Source organism: Giraffa tippelskirchi, chromosome 2, assembly GCF_054371585.1.
Source record: "Giraffa tippelskirchi isolate mGirTip1 chromosome 2, T2T-mGirTip1v1.2.pri, whole genome shotgun sequence".
Classification (NCBI taxonomy): domain Eukaryota; kingdom Metazoa; phylum Chordata; class Mammalia; order Artiodactyla; family Giraffidae; genus Giraffa; species Giraffa tippelskirchi.
Genome location: NC_137276.1, coordinates 26,014,292 through 26,035,718, shown reverse-complemented (window position 1 = coordinate 26,035,718; position 21,427 = coordinate 26,014,292). Strand labels below are relative to the sequence as shown.

The 21,427-nt window shown below is 41.0% G+C and overlaps 1 protein-coding gene across 15 annotated transcripts in view; it reads right to left on the bottom strand.

The window, feature by feature from the left end:
- Positions 1-18,590, bottom strand: part of CFAP43 (cilia and flagella associated protein 43) — a 111,355-nt gene extending 92,765 nt beyond the window's left edge. For 12 of the 15 annotated variants that reach the window (XR_014069218.1, XR_014069224.1, XM_081543366.1 and 9 more), the window contains exons 1-4: positions 18,403-18,590; positions 16,629-16,882; positions 10,462-10,558; positions 3,149-3,316 (exon numbers count right to left, since the gene is read on the bottom strand). Coding sequence is in view for 7 of the 15 variants with exons in the window: in XM_081543366.1 (XP_081399492.1) it covers positions 3,149-3,316; positions 10,462-10,558; positions 16,629-16,882; positions 18,403-18,467 (584 nt within the window). In the remaining 8 variants the exon portion in view is untranslated. Of the gene's footprint in view, positions 1-3,148; positions 3,317-7,105; positions 7,290-10,461; positions 10,559-16,628; positions 16,883-18,402 lie in introns of all 15 variants that reach the window. The other 3 variants (XM_081543413.1, XM_081543468.1, XM_081543445.1) reach the window with 2 other exon arrangements.
- Positions 18,591-21,427: the final 2,837 nt, after the last annotated feature.

Sequence of the window (21,427 nt, the reverse complement as noted above, 5' to 3'; positions counted from 1 at the left end):
CTCTGGCAGATGGGAAAGTATTTTCCCTCCTGTGAGACAGTGGAAAAAATATATATAGGGTCTCTACCTAGTTTTCTGGCACAGAGTTCCTGAAACTCTTATAAGTTCCTAAGTGCACTAGGAGCTTCTTTTGTTCTATTGAGGCGATTCTGGGTGGGATCCTGAAGGGCTCCTGAATGGGTACTGCTCACCAGAAAGACCAAGCCATGACTAGAAGCTTGGAAGTTTCAGCTTCTACTCCCACCTTGCAGAGAGAGCAGAGGAGCTAGAAATGGACCAAATAATTGATCATGTAATGGTAGGGAGTCTGGAGAGCTTCCAGGTTGATGAACACACACACTTGGAGGGTGATGCAGTCCAACCAACTCCCAGAAATGGGACAGAAATTCCTTCATTCAAGACCCTCCAAGACCTCACCCCATGTATCACCATCTGGCTGCTCATCTGCATCCTTTATCATATCCTTCAATAAACTAGTAAATGTAAGTAAGTGCTGTCCCAAGTTCTGTGAGTTGTTCTTGCAGATTAATGTAACCCAAGGAGTGGGTCACTGAAATCTCTAATCTGTAGCTGGTTAGTCGGAAGTACAGGTAACAACCTAGTCTGACGCTAGCATCTGAAGTGGAAGGGGGAGGGCAGTCTTGTAGGTCCGAACCCTGAGCCTGTGGAATCCGGTTCTATCTCTGGGTAGAGTGTCAGAATTGAGTTGAATCGTAAACACCCAGCTGGTATCATGGAGAATTGTTTGGTGGAGGGGGGGGGAACCTCCTCCACAAATGTCAGAAATGAAGTGTTCATTGTGAGAATAAAGGAGACTCATGAGGAAGAAAAACACAGCAGGGAAGAACTAGGCTTTTTCTGACAAAGAAACAGAAAATCTAAGAATTTTTTCTCTGTACACACCTCCTAAAGCTGGCAGGTGCCACTCAGTTCTAACCAAGAGGGTTTACTGAATTGTGAGAATTTTGATTTCAAAATTTCAAGAGAATATCATAATCTGGAATTGAGAAATTTCTCAAATTTTAAATATTGGTAACTAACTCAAATAAAAATACATGGACCAAAATTAACATAAATGTAGATTATACTCAGCTACCTTTACAACCTCTGGTATCAGGAATTTATTTTCAGATTTACCATGTATTTAGTTTTAAACTATAACATGGTTATAAAGATGAGTTTAGAGAACTCATGGCTTTATGTGTTAAATTCAAAATGTCCTTGGTTCTGTTTTATGAATGATGAATAATTTTGAAAAATCATCATGCAAAAATAGTATTTACCACTCAAATGTAAGGCTTAACTAAGTATTTTCAAATCCTGCTTGTTTTCTGATCCAGGACAATCCACTTACTTAGCCTCTCATTTTATTTTCTTATAGAAAAATCACAATTCAACTTTCAGAACTAGAAAAGAATAGTCAAGGGAAGCAAAAGAAAATGTGATAAATTACTTGCCTGCCCTGGCAAAGATCTGATAGAGGCATTATCCACTTTATGAAAAGGTACAGTGTTGTCAACTCTGCCCTGAGACAGATTTGGCTATTCAAAGGATTCTCTTAAATATGAAATTGAGACATAAAGAATACTGAGGAGAAAGAAGTGCCTCTCTTAGGGTTCTCCAGTTTGAAAACTTGACTAACTAGCTTTACATTTCTCTTTAAGAAGGCAGGTTTTCAAAATCTGCAACTTCAAGAATGTGCATGTCCAATGTCCCCTTAGTCTTTGACTTTGGGAGTGTGGAGAGAATGGTAGGCTCAGGACCACCTTAAGACTTTGAATTCTTTTCAACAAAGGTACCATGATCATCAACTATCACCAGGACATTGGTCTTTTAACTTCTCTTTGACCCAGTCCTATTGAAATAGGCAATTCCATGACTTCACTACATGCAAAGACCCTTTTGTTTATAGACAATGTGGCTGAAGATATAATCTATACATTTCCCATATCTAAAATGTTCTTATTTTTGAGATTTCATTTGGGTATCAAAATAATAGGAACAAAAAGCGATAACACGATCTTTTAGAAATACATACATATTCAATACAATAGGCATATTTTGAAATGGCAAGAGTACGTACAATTTTGGAAAATTAAACCATGTTGGAATAAGGTTGATATTTAAACTCAATGGGAAATCAAGTTAAAGAGAATCCCTTCAAAATGCAACCAACCACTCCAAAGTATGGAAAAAGATGTTTTAAGATGTGTGTATAAAGCCATTTAATTCACCAAATTGACCCAATCCCATTACATGAATGTCGGAGCCGCGATAGGCATTACTGACAAAATGGAGGCACGGCCCCAACCCCCTCTCCTCATCCCACAGGCACGGTCCCGGGATGAAGGAGTTAGGTCTTGTGATTCTGACTTGTCCTTTCCTTCCTCTGGTTGAGTTGGCTGGAAAGAATGTTATAATCCATAAAGTTAACTATTGACATTTGTTCAAGGATCTTTACAAAGAATGCTCCAGGATGAGCAAGTAGGCTGCAGCTTGAGACCATGGGAAACATTGTTATCTGAAACCTGCCTGTAAGGGGAATGTTTATGGCAAAACAAGTTCCCTGAGTTTAGGGGTTAAGAATAATTAAGAATAGTTAGAAGCTAAAAGTTTAAGGTATGTTGTAGTGTTGGCATATTTTACTATAGCTTATGGAAACTAGGTATTTTAGAGATACTAATAGCTAAAACCCTTTTTAGGAGATGATGAGCTTAAGTTACTAGGGCATAACAGGATTTAAAGAGATAAGAAATAAACTGAGGAATGTGATATACAGCCCAGAGACAAACTTGAGTTACAATGTTATCACAAGAACGCTTAAGAGGGAACTCTGAAGGACAACAATGATTTATGGAGACAGTAAATATGGGTGAGGGGAAACTGAAGATGTCATACCTCTGACCTAATGCTTTTGTAAAAGTATAAAAGAAAACCTGATGCTTAAAATAAACATGCAGCCCAGTGCTTTGAGCTAAAGACTGCATCATTTTCTCCGCCGAAATGCAGTCCAAATGAGTGAGAGGCTGCATCATTCGCTGACCCCGTTCATCCCTTCAGGGCGATTCCCTGGCTGCCGGAGCTGGACTCCGGCACATGAATGCAAACAAAAATCCCCACTTTGCTATGTTGTAATGAAGTCTCTTACTTTGCTTTGAGATAATGTTCCTGGTTACTTCTTTCAACGGTCCACACAGTTACTGCACTTGGACTTGACAAGCACAGCTGGTGCCAATTCATGGGGTTAAAAGTCATCTGGCTCACATCTACACCGGGTTGTGACTTCCTGCACAAAATGACACCTGATTCCCAGTTCCTGAGACAAAATTGAGTTTGGTGAAAAATAATTCATTTGAATTTCATGTCTTGAGAACATATATCTAATTATTATTGGGTTGGCCATAAAGTTCATTCAGGCTTTTTCATAAGAGAGAATGAAAACCTGAATGAATTTTTGGCCATCCCCAAAACTTGAAAACAACTTACATAACTTGAGAATTTATTATATAATTTATTAATCTATTATCTTAATATCAAGGTTAAAATAATTATGCTTATAATTATAGTGTATCCTCCTAGGAAAGCAAGACAATTATTTTAAAATATTACTCTGCAATGTGCTACTAAGGCTGTTTCATGCTCCTTATCAAATTTGGATTTGACCCATTCATATCTAGAAAGTGGAAAGTACCATCACATGTGCTGAAAAGTGTGGGTGCCTAAATCGCTTAGTACTACAGATGAGTACTCCGTATAAGTTGAGATGCCCTGTATGCACTGATGCCAGCTGATCATTTACTGAGTTTTAAAAATCACAGTAGGCTTCCCAGGTGGCTTAGCACTAAAGAATCCACTTGCCAATGCAAGAGATGCGGGTTCAGTCCCTGGGTGGGGAAGATCCCCTGGAGAAGGAAATGACAACCCACTCCAGTATTCTTGCCTGGGAAATCCCATGGACAGGGCAGCCTGGCGGGCTACAGTCCACGGGGTCTCAAAGAGTCAGACACGACTTAGGGACTAAACCACTACCACCTGTCCCCAGAAGATCCCATAGGGTTACGCTCGGTTACATTGTTTGGTTTTTGCCCATTTAACAACAAACAAAAATAATAATACTAGTACTTTAAAACAAATTAATTCATTTACCCACTTGAGAGAATATCTTGAAGGCCTATCATGAGCAAAGTCCTTTGCTAGATAAAATTAACAGAAGAAAAATTCACGTGAGCTATCCCCTCACAAGGAGCCAGAACTCCACTCAGGGTTGCAAATTGCAAACTAGAACTAAATTGTGTGGAGTTCACCCTGTCTCTTGGCTCCCTCCTGCTTCCACCTCCTTCCATCCCCATCACAGAGGTCCCATCGATCACATTAACTAATCTCTTGCTGATATCACTGATTCCCTGGACTGTTTTTACTTTCTGCCTGATGTGAAAACACATCAATCCTGGATGGATATGGCTGAAAAACCTGAGCTGCTGAAACAAAAGAACAAATATCACAGGACTATGTGTGTTGGTGATATTATAAATTAATCTTTACCACCAAGGAGGATCCTCAATACAACCTCCAATCCTCCTTTGTTTCTCTGGTTGGTTCTCCTTCCTATTCTCTAAAGTGCTGATTTTTTAATATTCTCGTTTTCCTGAAGGCTCTAACTCCTCCAGCTCTTTCTTACTCTCAGTAAACGGCCTTGACTTCGATGAAGAAAACAGAGGTTATCAGCCGAGAATTCCTCCAAATTTTCTGAGATTGAGTGTGACAACCTGCCAAGTTCTGTATCATTCTTTCCTTATCCTCTTCCATTACAATGGAAGACATATCCTCCCTTCTGCTTAAGGCCAGTTTTACCACCAGTGCTCTGGACCCTACAGGTCTTGACTTCTTAAGAACATTAGTTTACCCATTATTCCTTCTCTTTTGCACCTTTGGGCTCTCCCTCTCTCCTGACTCCTGTCAACCCTGAAGTGCTCATCTGTACCATCTTTTAAAAAATCCCTCCCCTAATCGCACACTTTCATGTCTCTCTTCCCTTGGAGCCAACCTCCCTGAGTGAGTTGTTTAAACTCACTGCGTCCTCTTCCTCACTCCTGTTCTCCCTTCATCCCAGGATATCTGCACCCCATCACCACCATTCCACTGACATAGATATCTGTCTCCCATCTGTCTGTCTCCAAGATCCACTGACATCCACCTTCATCCCAAATCCGGCAGGTTCTTCTCAGTCCTTGTCTAACTTAACTTCTGCAGGACTGGACTCCGCTCACCACACCTACCTTCTGGGATGACTCTTGGACTCTCTGTCACCAAGCTCTTATATGAAACCGCTGTCAGCCCCATGCTGTTTCTGGGCCCTGGATCACCTGTTCTGCCTAGCTGACTCGGTGGCTGTCTAACTGCATAGGCTTCAACTAACTTCATGGGCCCACTTTGCTTGCACCTCATCTCATGCCTGCTCTACACACCCAGAGCCTCAGGTTGCACTAAGTCTGAAAGCGGGGTGGAATTAATACCCTGTACAGGGAACTTTTGATTGATGGGGTAACAGGAGTGGTGGGCAAGTTCCCATATCTTCCTCTCCCCTTCCCAGCCCCTTGTGTCACTGCCCAGGGACTGTGCATGTTCACAGTATTCCACACGGCCTCTCAAAAGACCACCTGTGGGATAGAGCAGCTAAGTGGTGCCCAGTGAATTAATGTGTGCTCACATTGGCTCTCTTCCTTCCCTCCCTCCCTCCCCCTTTCTAGCTTGCCTCCTTCCTGGAACTGTACTCTCTCCTAAAGAAGGGGCATGTGAGTTTCTGCCTCAGGCTCTGCTTTCTTCAGAATCCAGGCTCAGGTGCATTCTGGAACCTCCCTGCCTCTGTTCGTCCTTGCTCCATGACTGCTCCTTCTGAGTGTCTTATGAGGCCTTCTTCCCCTTTCAGTCCCTTTTATTGGCGTTCCTCTAGGTTCTGTCCAAGGTTCTCTGCAGGTGCTGTATCCACTTTTAGCACTCTGACTACTAATCTAACTTAACAACTCCCAAATGTTAACCTCCAGTGCTCTCTCCTGAGCTCTGGTCCTAGTTATCTAGGATAGAAGCAAACTGCGCCTCTCAAAATCTATTCTCCTTTCTCCTTCTTAGTAACAGAACCCCCTAGTTTTTAACCAGGTATATGGTCACCCACAGTGAGGACCATATTTCCCAGCATGCGTTGCAGCTCCATGTGGCTTGTGACTAAGCTGGCCAGTGGGCTCTAAGTGGTAGTGATGCATGCCATTCCCATGCTATGTGTCCAGCAAAGGTTTGTGCTCTCCCCATTATGCTTTTCCCTTCCATGTGGCTCCCCAAAATATATGGCTGGTGCCCCACTTTAGACTAGAGATGAGGACAACACCCTAGGAGTGTGAGAACAACAGAATAGGGGAGACAGATCCCAGACACCGGTAAGCCACCAGATCAGCCACGGGCTGCTCATATCCAAACTGCTACATGGGAGAAAAAAAACTCCTGTCTTGTTTAAGCCATCTCTTTAGGGTGATTTGGGTTTCTGTGGCAGCAACTGAACCTTAATCCTAACTGATATATCAACTGCCAACTAGACATCACCATTTCTTTATCTCAAGCACCCTCAACTCAGCTTGTCCCAACTCATCTTCCCCAATCGCCTCTTCCAACCTCCCTCCACCCAGGCCTTCTATATCTTTCTGCAAAGCACCATAATATCCCCATGTTTCCCAAGTCACAACTCTGGGTAAAACCCTCAAATGTCCCTCTCGCTCAGCACCACGCCCAACATTCAGTCAGTCACCAAGCCCAATGGTGCTGCACATCCCTGGTAAAAGTCCTTAATAGACTCCCATTGCCTCTATGATAAAGGATGTGCCAACTGGCATGACTTATACAGAGGATAAGAATCCTTTTGGATTAATTATTAATAACATACCCCTTTCATTCTCACAAGTGTCCAGATTTGGATGATAAACTCCATGATCACATATTTACAAGGCTGATCACACACTGGCCTCACACTGCCCCTTTGGGCTTGCCTCTCATGGCTGGTCTCTTGTTTACATCATTACGACCTCTTAATTAAATCTTCAAATTTGCCATATTTTCTGACCTCGTGGCCTTTGCGCATGCCTTTTCTCTGCTTAGAATCTCCTTCCTTCTCCTCTTCACAAATCTCATTCCTACTCATCTTTTAAGTACTGCTATGGATTGATTTGTGTCTCCCACAGTTCATAGGTTAAGGTCCTCATCCTCAGTATCTCAGAGTGTGACTTTATTTGGAAGGAGGGTCTTTCCTAAATGAAATGAAGTCATTTAGTGTGGCCCGACTCCAATATGATTAGTAACCTTATAAAAGGGGAAATTAAGAGACAGATATACAAACACCATGTGAACACCTGGTGGAAGCCACATGGAAGGGAGAACACCATGTCAACACGAGGACAGTTATTCACAATCAGGAACAGATTCTCCGTCACAGCCTTCAGCAGGAATCAATCCTGCTGACACCTTGATCTCAGATTTCTGCCCTCCAGAACTGAGACAATAAATTTCTGTGGTTAAACCACTCAGTTTGTGGTACTTTGTTAATGGCAGCCCTAGCAAACTAAAACAATCCTTAACAGATGAGTGAGTAAACAGATTGTGCTATATACCATGGAATGTAAAGGAATGAACTATTGAAACACAGAGCAGCATGGGAGAATTTAAAAATAACTGTGCAGCATGGAAGAAGTCAGATGAAAAAAAAAGAGTATATAATGTATATGCAATTCTATAATATGCAAACTAATTCACAGTGAGAGAAAATACACCACTGGTTCCCCAGGCGTGAAGGCAGGGAAGCAATGGTGTACAGGTATGTGTGCCCAGTCACTCAGTCATGGCCGACTCTGTGAGGCCCCATGGACTGTAGCCCACCAGGTTTCTCTGTCCACGGGATTTCCCAGGCAAGAATATTGGAGTGGGTTGCTGTTTCCTTCTCCAGGGGATCTCCCCAACACAGGGATGAACCCTGAGTCTCTTGCACCCTCTGCATTGCCAGGTGGATGCTTTATCCTGGGGAGCCACAGGTATGTGTGGTATACCTGGATCTGAAAGAAGAATCTGAAGGAACACAGGAAAACTTTTGGAGATGATGGATATATTCATCATCCTGATCATGGTGATGGTTTCATGAGTAAGTCAAAATCATCAAGTTGTATATATATAGTTTATTATACATCAATTATATCTCAGTAACGTTATTTTATTTTTTTAAAAGTAACTCTACATAAACTAAATGTTATTCTCTGAATTTAGATTATTACATTCTTCCATGAGAAATGCTGGTGTGTGTGTGTGTGTGTGTGTGTGTGTGTGTGTGTGTGTAAGCACTCAGTGATGTCTGACTCTTTGCAACCCCATGAACTGACACCCACCAGGCTCCTCTGTCCATGGAATTTTCCAGGCAAGAATACTGGAGTGGGTTGCCATTTACTTCTCCAGGGGATCTTCCCCACCCAGGGACTGAATTCAAGTCTCTTGCATCTCCTGCACTGGCAGGTGGCTTCTTTAACAGCTGAGTCACCACAGCAGCCCCGAGAAAAGCTGGTGTGCAAGGGGTATTCTCAATCATCGTTGGAACATTCCATATTTCATCTTAATAAGACAAATTTCCCCCAGAAGGAGTCTATATTATGGATAGAACAGTGAGTGCATCTTTGAAGGTGGACACATGAAGTGACCCAGCAAAGACCAGACATGTGTCTTATTAACAAGCATTTTCTTTACAGCTGGAAAATGGGGTATGATGTTCTATTCTCTGAACATATAATTGTTCTAATGTCCCTAAAAATAATTACTTCAAACTGAGCTCTAATATAGAGACATCTTAATTTCAACATTAGTGGAAAGTATAAAATAATTCAAAGGTATAAAGCAATGCTTAAAATTTTCCAAGCCAGGCTTCACCAATACTTGAACCATGAACCTCCAGATGTTCAAGTTGGTTGTAGAAAAGGCAGAGGAACCAGAGATCAATTGCCAACATCTGCTGGATCATCAAAAAAGCAAGAGAGTTCCAGAAAAACATCTACTTCTGCTTTATTGACTATGCCAACGCCTTTGACTGTGTAGATCACAATAAACTGTGGAAAATTCTGAAAGAGATGGGAATATCAGACCACCTGACTTGCCTCTTGAGAAACCTGTATGCAGGTCAGGAAGCAACAGTTAGAACTGGATATGGAACAACAGACTGGTTCCAAATAGGAAAAGGTGTACGTCAAGGCTGCATATTGTCACCCTGCTTATTTAACTTATATGCAGAGTACATCAGGAGAAAGGCTGGGCTGGAGGAAGCACAAGCTGGAGTCAAGATTGCCGGGAGAAATATCAATAACCTCAGATATGCAGATGACACCACCCTTATGGCAGAAAGTGAAGAAGAACTAAAGAGCCTCTTGATGAAAGTGAAAGAGGAGAGTGAAAAAGTTGGCTTAAAGCTCAACATTCAGAAAACTAAGATCATGGCATCCGGTCCCATCACTTCATGGCAGATAGATGGGGAAACAGTGGAAACAGTGGCTGACTTTATTTTTCTGGGCTCCAAAATCACTGCAGATGGTGACTACAGCCATGAAATTAAAAGATGCTTACTCCTTGGAAAGAAAGTTATAACCAACCTAGACAGCATATTGAAAAGCAGAGACATTACTTTGTCAACAAATGTCCATCTAGTCAAGGCTATGGTTTTTCCAGTGGTCATGTATGGATGTGAGAGTTGGACTATAAAGAAAGCTGAGCGCCAAAGAATCGATGCTTTTGAACTGTGGTGTTGGAGAAGACTCTTGAGAGTCCCTTGGACTGCAAGGAGATCCAACCAGTCCATCCTAAAGGAAATCAGTCCTGAATATTCATTGGAAGGACTAATGCTGAAGCTGAAACTCCAACACTTTGGCCACCTGATGCGAAGAGCTGACTCATTTGAAAAGACCCTGATGCTGGGAAAGATTGAGGGCAGGAGGAGAAGGGGATGACAGAGGATGAGATGGTTGGATGGCATCACTGACTCAATGGAGATGCGTTTGGGTGGACTCTGGAAGTTGGTGATGGACAGGAAGCCTGGTGTGCCGCGGTTCATGGAGTTGCAAAGAGTTGGACACTACTGAGTGACTGAACTGAACTGATCATATGATTTAAGAAAAGATAAAACTTTATGTAATTATCCATGTATTCTTTACCTGACAAAGGAGTATTATAACATATTAATAAGAAGAGAAAGACAGTACTTAATCTCTTTTAGCTTTTGCCCTGCCAATTTGCTGCCTGAAAGTAGTGATTATATTAAGCCAATGATTAGGACTTTTATTTGTTTCACTTTTCCTTGTTCCAGATTTTTCATGTAGATGTCCTTTGATACAATCTAGAAGGACAATATTAAAATGTGACCCAGTGAAAAGAATTCTGCAGGAGGCTGCAACTTACCAGAGGGCCAGTTCAAATTCTGGGAGGGAGGAGTAACTAGCCAGGTAGGTGCCACAGTAACTGAAGGAAAGTAAAGTGTAGTCTAGGAGAACGTTGCCTATAATATAAAAACCCATTATAAGGATTTAATCATGTTCAGATTAACTATATAGTCTTATAGTTTAATTTCCCTTATTTAATAATTTTTACATAATTCAAAGCTTTGGCCCCTAGAATAAGAGTTTTGACTGACTTCTAACACTATTAACAGAAAGTTATGAGCAAAGTTAAGATCCATTTTTAAAAGATTTTAGAGTGAATTAAGCCATGAGGTTGCTGTCTCATGATTTCAGTGTAAAATTGAGTACACTGCACCATGTACGTCCCTGTGTGACTTGAAATGGCCCAAGAATAAATACATGAAACATGGTAATTAGAAAAGTTATTCATTCAAACAACTTGAAAATCCTTGAAGAGTTGTAATAATTCTAGCTTGCTTCCATATCTCTATCCCATAGGTCATATCTGGCCCTTAACTTAATATCTTTAAGTCTTTAGAACAACTAAAAAACTTCTTTTCTCATTTGTACCTGCAGCTGAAGAAATGAAACATGACTTTAAAAGTCTTAGCAATGTGTTTAAAATGTGCATAGTGAGGATGCTAATACAGGGAAGTATCTGCTTCTGCCTTCCTTTTATGTGAGGCTCTGGTTTCCCCTCCTTTAGCTGCTGTTCCTCAGTGTGGTTCCATAGATGCAAGCTTTGCCTTCTATGTTTGTCTTCTTTACATTCATGTCTTTGTATCACCTTTTACCTCTACCTTCAACAATAACAAAAATGTTATCAATTTAACACTCTGCCTAGCAAGTATAAGCTTTAAAAAAATTGTGATCTTGATAAGCAGAAAAACATCTCAGTTTAAGAAACTCTTTTAAATGAATGTTGAAAAATAAATAAAATGAATATTGAGATGGAAGACTTTATGCTTTTGGACATTGCTAGTCTTGTGGTTTGGACAAGTTCCACTGCTCTATCAGAATATCAGTCTTTTTTCCTTATCGTTTCATAAATGCTCTGAAAATACTTGGTCATATTTGTTCAAATATTTCCCTCAGTTATTTGCTTTTTAATTTTTATGGTATTTTAGATGTTCACAAGTTTTAAATTTGTATGTAATCAAAAATATGTCTATTTTAAGTTGCATCCTTTATGTGAAAAGTTCTTCTCCATCCTCAAATTATTTCAGTTTTCCACCACATATTTTCTACTTTTCGATGGGTTTGTTGTTTATAATGAGCTCTTATTTTTGTTTAAGTTTTGGTGTACAGTATGATAACAACGAGTACCTAACTTGATACTTTTGTTCTAATAGTTTTCTTAACACCATCATTGAATAATCCAGATCATCTATTGTATGTGTGTATGTGCATGTCTGTGAGCATCTTCATCATATACTTAGCTTTATAGATCTAGAGCCTGTCCCCAGCCTTCAACTCTTCCACTGATGGAGTGATCCCTATACCAATACCACAATCTACCTGTCTGCAGCACCATTATGCTAAGAGGGCCCTTGGCCTTGGCATCAAGCTGTTTCAAATTATTCTCATTCTCTACTTTTTGTTCTGGAAGAACATTTATTTAAGTATTCCTGGCTCTCTAAAACATGATAAACCTATGATTTACATTCCGTGAAGAATATGAGAAATATAGTTATAATAACTATAATTTTCATGCAGGAATATGCCTGTTTATGTTTAAATATTTTATATCAGTGACTTTTATGTTTTTCTTCATTGAGGTCAGTCACATTTCTTCCTTGGAGCACTCCTAAGTGTTTACATCTTCCAATTGCATGGATATTTATTTTGAAATCAGCATCTTATTGAGCATTATTTTATTAGTATACTATTAACTCCTTTTCCATATGTATAATTTTTCAGTTTCATATTTTGTTGCATTGGCTGGAAACTCCAAGTTGGTTTTAATATTACTGGTAACAACAGGTATCCTCAGTGACTTAGTCGTAACTTAATTGTAAATGCTTTTGGAGTTTCATTATTTAACATGAATGCTGGCTGTTGGTTTGAATTAACTTTCATTGCTTGAACAGGGCAACAGCCAAATAATAAAGCTTGGGGAAATTTTAAAGAAGAAGGGTGGTTACATTCATGTACTGGCATACTTTGGAGATTATGGGTTTGGCTTCAGACCAGTGCAATAAAGCAAATATTGCATAAAGAAAGTCACAAAGTTTTTTTGGTTTCCCAGTACACATAAAAGTTATATTTAAACTATACTGTAGTCTAGTAAGTGTGCAATAGGATTATGTTTTAAAAATGTACCTTTCTTAATTTTAAAATATTTCATTACCAAAAGATGGGGCTTCCCTGATAGCTCAGCTGGTAAAGAATCTACCTGCAATTCAGGAGACTCCGGTTCGATTCCTGGGTTGGGAAGATCTGCTGGAGAAGGTATAGGTTACCCACTCCAGTATTCTTGGACTTCCCTGGTGACTCAGACTATAAAGAATCTGCATGCAATGCAGGAGACCTGGGTTCAATCCCTTGGTTGGGAAGATCCCTTGGAGACGAGATTAACAAAAGATGCTAAGCATCATTTGAGCCTTTAGTAAATAATAATCTTTTTGCTGGTGGAGGGACTTGCCTCGATGTTGATGGCTGCTGACTGATTGGGGAAGTGATTGCTGAAGGCTGGGTGGCTGTGGCAATTACAGTAACACAACAGTGAAGTTTGCCACATCAAAGTCTCTTCTTTCATGAATGATATCTCTGTAGCATGCAATGCTGTTTGATAGCATTTTACCCAGTGTAGAACTCCTTTCAAAACTGAAGTCAGTCTTCTCAAACTCTACCATCACTTTATCAGCCAAGTTTATGTAATATTCTAAGCCTTTTCTTGTCATTTCAACAACCTCATAGCATTGGCACCAGAAACACATTCCAACTCAATAAACTACTTTCTTAGCTCATCCATGAGAAGAAACTCCTCATCTGTTTAAGTTTTACAATGAGAGAGCAGCAATTCAGTCACATCTTCAGGCTCCACTTCTCATTCTAGTTCTCTTACCATTTCCACCACATCTGCAATGACTTCCTCCATTAAAGTCTTGAACCGCTGAGTCATCCATCAGGGTCGGAATTTACTCCTTTCAAACTCCTATTAGTATTGATATTTTGACCTCTTTCAATGAATTACAAATGTTCTTAATTGCATCTAGAATGGTGAATCTTTTCTAGAGGTTTTCAATCTATTAATACTTTGCCCAGACCTATTAAAGGAGTCACTACCTGTGGCACCTACAGTCTTACAAAATATATTTCTTGAACAATAGGACTTGACAGGAGAAATTACTTCTTGATCCACAGGCTGCAGAAGGGATGTTGTGTTATCAGGCATGAAAACAACATTAATCTCATTGCACATCTTCATCAGAATCCTTGGGTGACCAGGTGCACTGTCAATGAGCAGTAATATTTTGAAAGGAATGTCTCTTCTGAGCAGTAGGTCTCATTAGTGAAATATTAAATTGTTAAACATTAAATACTTTACTGAATATTAAAATATTTAGTAAAACATGCTGTAAACAGATATGCTCTCATCCAGGAAGTGTAGAGTAGAGGCAACACATTTGTAGTGTATACACAGAGTAGATTTACCGTAACTTTTAAGAGCTCTAGGATTTTCAAAATGGTAAATGAGCATTGGCTTCAACTTCAAGTCACAAGCTGCATTTATCCCTAACAAGAGTCAGCCTGCCTTTGAAGCTTTGAAACCAGGTACTGACCGTTTCTCTCTGTATTAAAGTCCTAGAAGGCATCTTCTTCCAGTACAAAGCTGATTCATCTGAATACACTGAAAATCTGTTCCATAGTCTAGCCACCTTTATTAATTATCTTAGCAAGATCTTTTGGATGACTTGCTACAGCTTCTACATCAGCACTTGTTGTTTCACCTTCCTCTTTTATATTATGGAGATGACTTCTTTCTTTAAACCTCATGAACCAAGACTGATAGCTTTGAATTTTTCTTCTGCAGCTTCCTTGGCTCTCTCAGTCTTCATAGAACTAAAGAGTTAGGGCCTGGCTTTTGAATAGGTTTTGGCTTAAGGGAATTTAAGGCTATTTGATCATATAGATCATTAAAACTTTCTCCGTATCAGCAATGATGCTATTTTGTTTTCTTACATCTGTGTTTACTGGAGCAGCACTTTCAATTTCCTTTAAGAACTTTTCCTTTGCATTCACAACTTAGTTAACTATTTGGTGCAAGAGGCCTAGCTTTTGACCCCTCTTGGCTTTTGACATGTCTTCTTCACTGAGCTTAATTATTTCTAGCTTTTGATTTAAAGGGATAGGTGTGTGACTCTTCCTTTCATTCGAACACTTAGAGGCCATTGTAGGGTTATTGTGCTACACGCTCAGTCGTTTCAGTCGCGTTCGACTCTTTGAGACACTATGGACTGTAGCCTGCGAGACTCCTCTGTCTATGGGATTCTCCAGGCAAAAATACTGGAGTGGGTTGCTGTTTCCTCCTCCAGGGGGTCTTCCCTACCCAGGGATCGACCCGCACCTCCAGTGCCTCCTGCATTGTAGATTCTTTACCACTGAGCCACCAGGGAAGTTATTAATGGCCTAATTTCAATATTGTAGGGTTATTAATGGGCTTAATTTCAATATTGCTGTGTCTCAAGAAATAGAGAGGCCTGAGGAGGGAGAGAAAGACAGGGGAATGGTTGCTTAGTGGAACATTCAAAACATAACAAAAGATTTAGAGATTAAGTCTGCCATCTTATACGGGTGTAGTTTGTGGCACCCCAAAACAAATACAACAGTTACTGTATTCTATTGAATAGGTCATTGATCACTATAACAAATATTATAATAATGAGAAAGCTTGAAAAACTGTAATAACTACTAAAATGTGACACAGAGACCCGAAGTCAGCAAATACTTATTGTAAAAATGGTGCCAGTAGACTGGCTCAATGCAGGGCTGCAACGAACCTTCAATCTTTAAAAAATACGGTATCTATAAAGCACAATAAAGCAAAGCATAATAGAACAAGATATGCCTGTAGATAGTTCCCAATGTCAGGGTTATGTTTTAAATGCTGTTTTACTCTGTTGAGACCACAGATTTCCCACAAATAAAATATTAAATGATAAATTCCTTGGCATGATCCACAGACTTCTTTCACCAAAAGTTACAGAACTAAGACGCTATAGCCTCAAGCCCTCCTGAGCTTTCTGCCCCAGATGTGCTACATGAGGGAATGGTTACATGGGGGCTTCAGCAGATGTGCAGTAGGCCAGTCCGGGACAGTTGTGTCTATGAATGAGTTAATAATAACTTAAATGGTAGGAAACATTGATTGACATTGTATATATGACATATGGAGAAGGAAGCGGCAACCCACTTCATATTCTTGCCTGGGAAATTCCATGGACAGAGGAACCTAGCATACTGTCCATGGGGTTGCAAGAGTCAGACATGACTAAACAACATGTGATATATATATATATATATATATATATATACATTATATATACATATATTTTCACATACATTATATATTATGCAATTATATATGTTATATATAGTTTCACTTGTTAACAGTAGATACCATTATCTTCATTTCATGCATAAGGAAAGTGAGGCTCAGAGACTTATCCTTTAGAAGTTATATGATATCCATTCAGTTAGATTTTCAATAAATCATAAGGAAAGAAAATATTGTTCTGAAAAAGGTTTACAAACAGCATTTACTGTTCTAATAGAGGATTCTAATCCAGCACCTTTCAAGTTTAATGTACTTATGAATCACCTAGGGAATCTGGTTAAAATGTAGATTACATTCAGTAGGTACTGATAAGAGCAGAGTTTCTGCATTTACAACAAGCATCCTAGGTGATGCAATGTTGATTGTAAGGAGAACACATATTGAGTAGCAAGGCTCTAGCCTACTTAATTAAATTCTCAGTGATCACTCTGTTTCCTTCCTTATAAATGTGTTTTCCAAAAAAACAAAACAAAAACCACCAAAACTGAAAAAACAATCTTGCAAAAAAAAAAAAAAAGAAAGAAAACCTTCATGTACAAGAGCTAGATCTGGTCACATCTTAAAACAAAATCTTTCAGTCATGTCAGAGGAAGGGTCTTGTAAGATACCTTTTAATTTGGCCCTTCTGGTTAATCCAGGAAAGTTGTATATGTATATGAGTGGTCTTAGCCGTCGATCAGAAAAAGCCACAACTTCATAAGGAATGTTAGTTGCCACGACGCCCACAATTCCATTCATACACTGGAGTATAGTTCTTTTCTTGGTTTCAATATTGATAAATATTACGAAATTCCCAGAAGGGTAGCAAATGGTGCTGTCGTTGACAAAATGAACATTCTGCTTGGGGAATCCTTGCACCCATCTTTGGGGAAAAAAAAAAGTCACATTAGTAGAATAGAATACATTTCAAATACTTTTTCTTTCTTTCTGTTTTAAACAAAGCAAACAATAGATCATGAACATTTTTGAAACACAATCTATTCTCTTTTCACCCACTTTCTGCCCCAAACCATCTCTCAGATAAAAGAACACACAAGGTTGCTATGAGACCAGTTCCAGTTCAGGCGCTAAAGAAACTTAAGTGTAGACCTAAAGTTTCACAGGTCTTGAGAATCTTCTTCAGAGAGTTTTCTAATGAAGCACAACCTCTGTTCAAACCTTAAAGAAAATCTTCCTTCTGAGAAAATCTCAGAAGGATTTCTGAGGTCTTGTATGCATGGAAAAGAAAAAGTAAAAACAAGAGACAGCAAAAAGAGCTTGATTCTAATAGAAAACAGGTGCACCCTCAGCCTTACCTTTAAAACTAGTTTTGATTTTAAAAATACACGTTCAAAAAAGCTTTAAATAAGATAGCCTGGATCCACCTGAAACTATCACAAGGTTGTTGATCAGCTATATTCCAGTATAAGATGAAAAGTTAAAAAAAAAGAGAGAGCGAGCCTGCTTAGTGGCTCTGAGCCACATAGAAAAATTGCTTCTTTACTAAGATGGAGCGTGTGCAGCTATATTTTAGATCTAAAACTAGAGATAAATGCACAAAGTGAAAGAAGTAAGTAGACATGAATGAAAAGGTTAGAACACAAAAGTAATATATTTTTAAGTAAGGAGTGTGTGGTGAATGTTAAGCTAGAGCAAGAAGACAAAGATGAGAGTCTGAGATGAGGGGAGAGTCTACCTCTATTTAAATGTTAAAGATAAGCTTAAAGATGATGGAGAGGACCGGAGAAGGACACTGGTTCAGAGAGAAACTTCAAGGGAATAGGGAGTACAGCCAGGACCGGTGAAGGATGCTGTGTGGAACACATTGCAAGTAACACTCATGAATGTGGAAGGAAAGCAACACCAGTTTACACCTGCGCAGCGTTTTATGTTTTTCAAAGGCCACTACAAGTGCAAACAAAATCCAGAGTCGGTGGATAGGAGACAGAAGCAAAGGACTGATGGCCCTAAGTACGGAGAAAATCACCAAAGACCATTAGGATGGAAAGAGGGCTGTCACTGGGATGGGTGTGGGCGGTGGGGAACATATATGAACGGAAAAGATTATTGAAGGTAACAGCCAGAAAGAGGAGGCCGAAATGAAGAGTGTAGGAGAGGAGTGCTGGGTAAGACAGCGGCGGGGTAGGGGGTGGGGTGGGGTGAGAGCTTGGGGTGGGGGGCAGGGAGGAGTAGAAAGAGATGGAACTGTTGTCATTGAATGAGGAAATGAGGGGAGCGAAGTCACAGAGAAAGGGAGTCTGCAGGAAGGCGCTGGTGGCTGAAGAAAAGGTCGAGTTTGTGGGACGGCAGGTCTACAGGACAAGAGGAAGCAAAGGGCAGGGAGAGGTTGTAGTTGTGAGGGAAGAATTTCCGCGAGAGGAGTCAGTCGCAGGGACGCCGCACCTCACGGACAGGGACGGGCCGAGAGCGACGTTATGGACTTCATCTCGCTCCCGGCCTTGCGCCATGGCCCAGATATTTCTCAGCCGGCCGGGGGCAGCCAACACCTGACCCAGGCCAGGGTCTACAACGGTTACGCTGAGGTCCCTGGCCGCTGGGCTGGCAGAGCCGCCGCTGTTTCCACCGTATCCGGGATACCGTAACTCCTGCGCCCATTGGCTCTGCCCTTTCAGCTTCTCTCTCTTGAGCCAAGCGGATTGGTGGGAGCGCTGAGCTGTCTCAACCAATGGGAGAGCGGAGGGCGAAACGAGGGGCTGGCCCCAGGGTGGGTGCTGGAGTGGTCCAGCCTCGGACAAGTAATTACACAAATTAATAAATAGCAATAGCAGGCTTTAATATTGAGTGCTGACCGTGCCAGACGTTGTTCTAAGGGCAGTTCAGATATTATTTCATTTAATATTCAAATCCTCTATCAGGCCCATTTTGTAGAAAAGGAAAGCAGGGTAAGAGAAGTAATTGCTGCTGCTGCTAAGTCGCTTCAGTCGTGTCCGACTCTGTGCGACCCCATAGACTGCAGCCCACCAGGCTCCGCCGTCCCTGGGATTCTCCAGGCAAGAATACTGGAGTGGGTTGCCATTTCCTTCTCCAGTGCATGAAAGGGAAAAGTGAAAGTGAAGTCACTCAGTCGTGTCCGACTCTTAGCGACCCCATGGACTATAGCCTACAAGGCTCCTCCGTCCATGGGATTTTCCAGGCAAGAGTACTGGAGTGGGGTGCCATTGCCTTCTCCGGAAGTAATTGCCCAAGACTACAAAACTAAGAGGGACTTAAAGCCAGATCGAGTCTAAATCTAGAGCTTCAAGCCTTTGATTACTAACTACATACTCTAATATACCCTCCACTATTTCAAGGAGGCATACAGCTTCTGGAAGGAACAGGTCAAAAGATCCGCAGTTTGTCCTTGCTTCCTCCCTTCCCTCTCTTGCCCTCCCCCCCCCGCCCCCCACCCCCCACCCCCAGCTTTACTTCTGCACTCCCTCCCTCCCTTCTGGTCCTCTTTCTTCCCTTCTTTATGTCTCTCCTTCTCATCTTGCCACCTTCTCGTCTTCATTTCATTCGCAAATATTAATATTTACTGAGTATTACTGTGCATTGTGCTAGTCGCTTGGAACAAAATAGTAAGCAAACCAGATACAGTTCCTTTCTTTGTGGAACTTAGAAGAACTTCCTTCTTGGTGGAGCCCAGCGAGTGAGGAATAGACATCCATTTCATTACATAAAGGTAGAATGGTAGGTTGAATTAAGAAGAAAAGGAAAACGATATTATGAGGGCTTGTGGTTTAATTCTCTCCTGGTTGGATGGGCAGTGTCAAAGCTGATTGCTGTGTGCATGTGCTGTTTTCACTGAGATTTAAAGGATAAAGAGTGATTGCTGAGGGGCAGGGGATGGGGAACAGAGGACAGTTTTTTAAAAAGTATCAAGGCAGGACAACAGATGGTAAGAACTGGGAAGGGCAGTGTTACTGAAATAGAGGAAGGTCAGTAGAAAACACTGAAGGCTGGAGAAGGAGCAAGGGCCAGGTAAAGGCCAAGTTGTGAATTCTGGTCTTTATCCTAAGAGCCAGGGAAAGACATTAAACAGTTTTAAACAGGGGAATGACAAGATAAGATTTATGTTTATAAAAGATCATTCTGGCTGGAGGATTATCAATTGGGTAGGAGAGTGGGGAGAAATAGGAAGATCTGTTAGGAATTGATTTCATGATTCTAAGGAGGGAAGCAAAGCAGGGTTGTCAAGCTGAGCACTACTGGCATCTGGGACTGGATATGGGGGTAGGTCTCATTGCAAGATGTTTAGCAGCATCCCTGTTAGTAGCACCTCCACTGTTATGACAATTAAAAATGTCTATGGGGACTTCCCTGGTGACTCAATGGTAAAGAATCCGCCTGCCAGTGCAAGAGAAATGGGTTTGATCCCTCAACAGGGAAGATCTCACATGCTTCAGAGCAACTAAGCCTGGGAGCAGCAACTACTGAGCCCATGTGTGGCAATTACTGAAGCCTCAGCACCTTGGAGCACATGCTCTACAACAGAAGCCACCACAATGAGAAGCCTTGTACTGAAACTAGAGAGCAGCCCCTACTTGTTGGAACAAGAGAAAAGCCTGCACAGCAACAAAGATCCAGCACAGACAAAAATAAGTAAGTAAAATAACTTTTTTAAATGTCTATGGACATTGTCAAGTGTTCTGTGGCAGGCGGCAGGGGGGAGGGGACAAAATCATCCCCAGTTGAAAGCCATTGATGAGGCAATGTGTTAAAAATATTTTAAAGGTAATAACCTATACCAGGACTTCCCTGGTGGTCCAGTGAAGAATACTCTGTGTTCCTAGTGCAGGGGGCCTGGGTTTGATCCCTAGTCAGGGAACTAAACCCCACCTGCTGCATCTAAGAGTTTGTAAGCCACAACTGAAGATCCCACATGCCACAATGAAGATCAAAGATCCCGCATGTTACAACTGAGACCTGAAGCAGCCAAATAAATAAATAAATATTAAAAAAAAAAAAAACAACTATGGGCTTTGGTAATGGATTGATAAAGAGGGGTAAGAGAGAAGGAAGAATCCAGGATGCTCCTGGGTGTCTGATTACCACAATCAGAGATGGTGATGCACTTTGGTGACATAGGGTGAGGAAGGAGTGGAGCTACGTGTTTCTGCCCTGAAGAATTCTTTGCTGAAATGTGAATGCCAAACACAGGTGGTGCTTGGTGTTAAGGGACTGCACTGACTGGCTGACAAAAATCCCACATTGCTGAGTCACAGAGAGAAGTGGCTTGGACAACAGTCAAACTTTCTTCTCAAGTACTTCTTAAGCTCTGGATAGTTTCTATTGCCACTCCCTCACTAGTTGACTTATTTGTGTTTCCATCAAGCCCCCCCTGCACCCCCACCCCACCCCCAGAAAACACAATATTCCTTTAACTACAACTTGAGCATTTTAAAGCCACCACTAGAAAAGAAGGTGA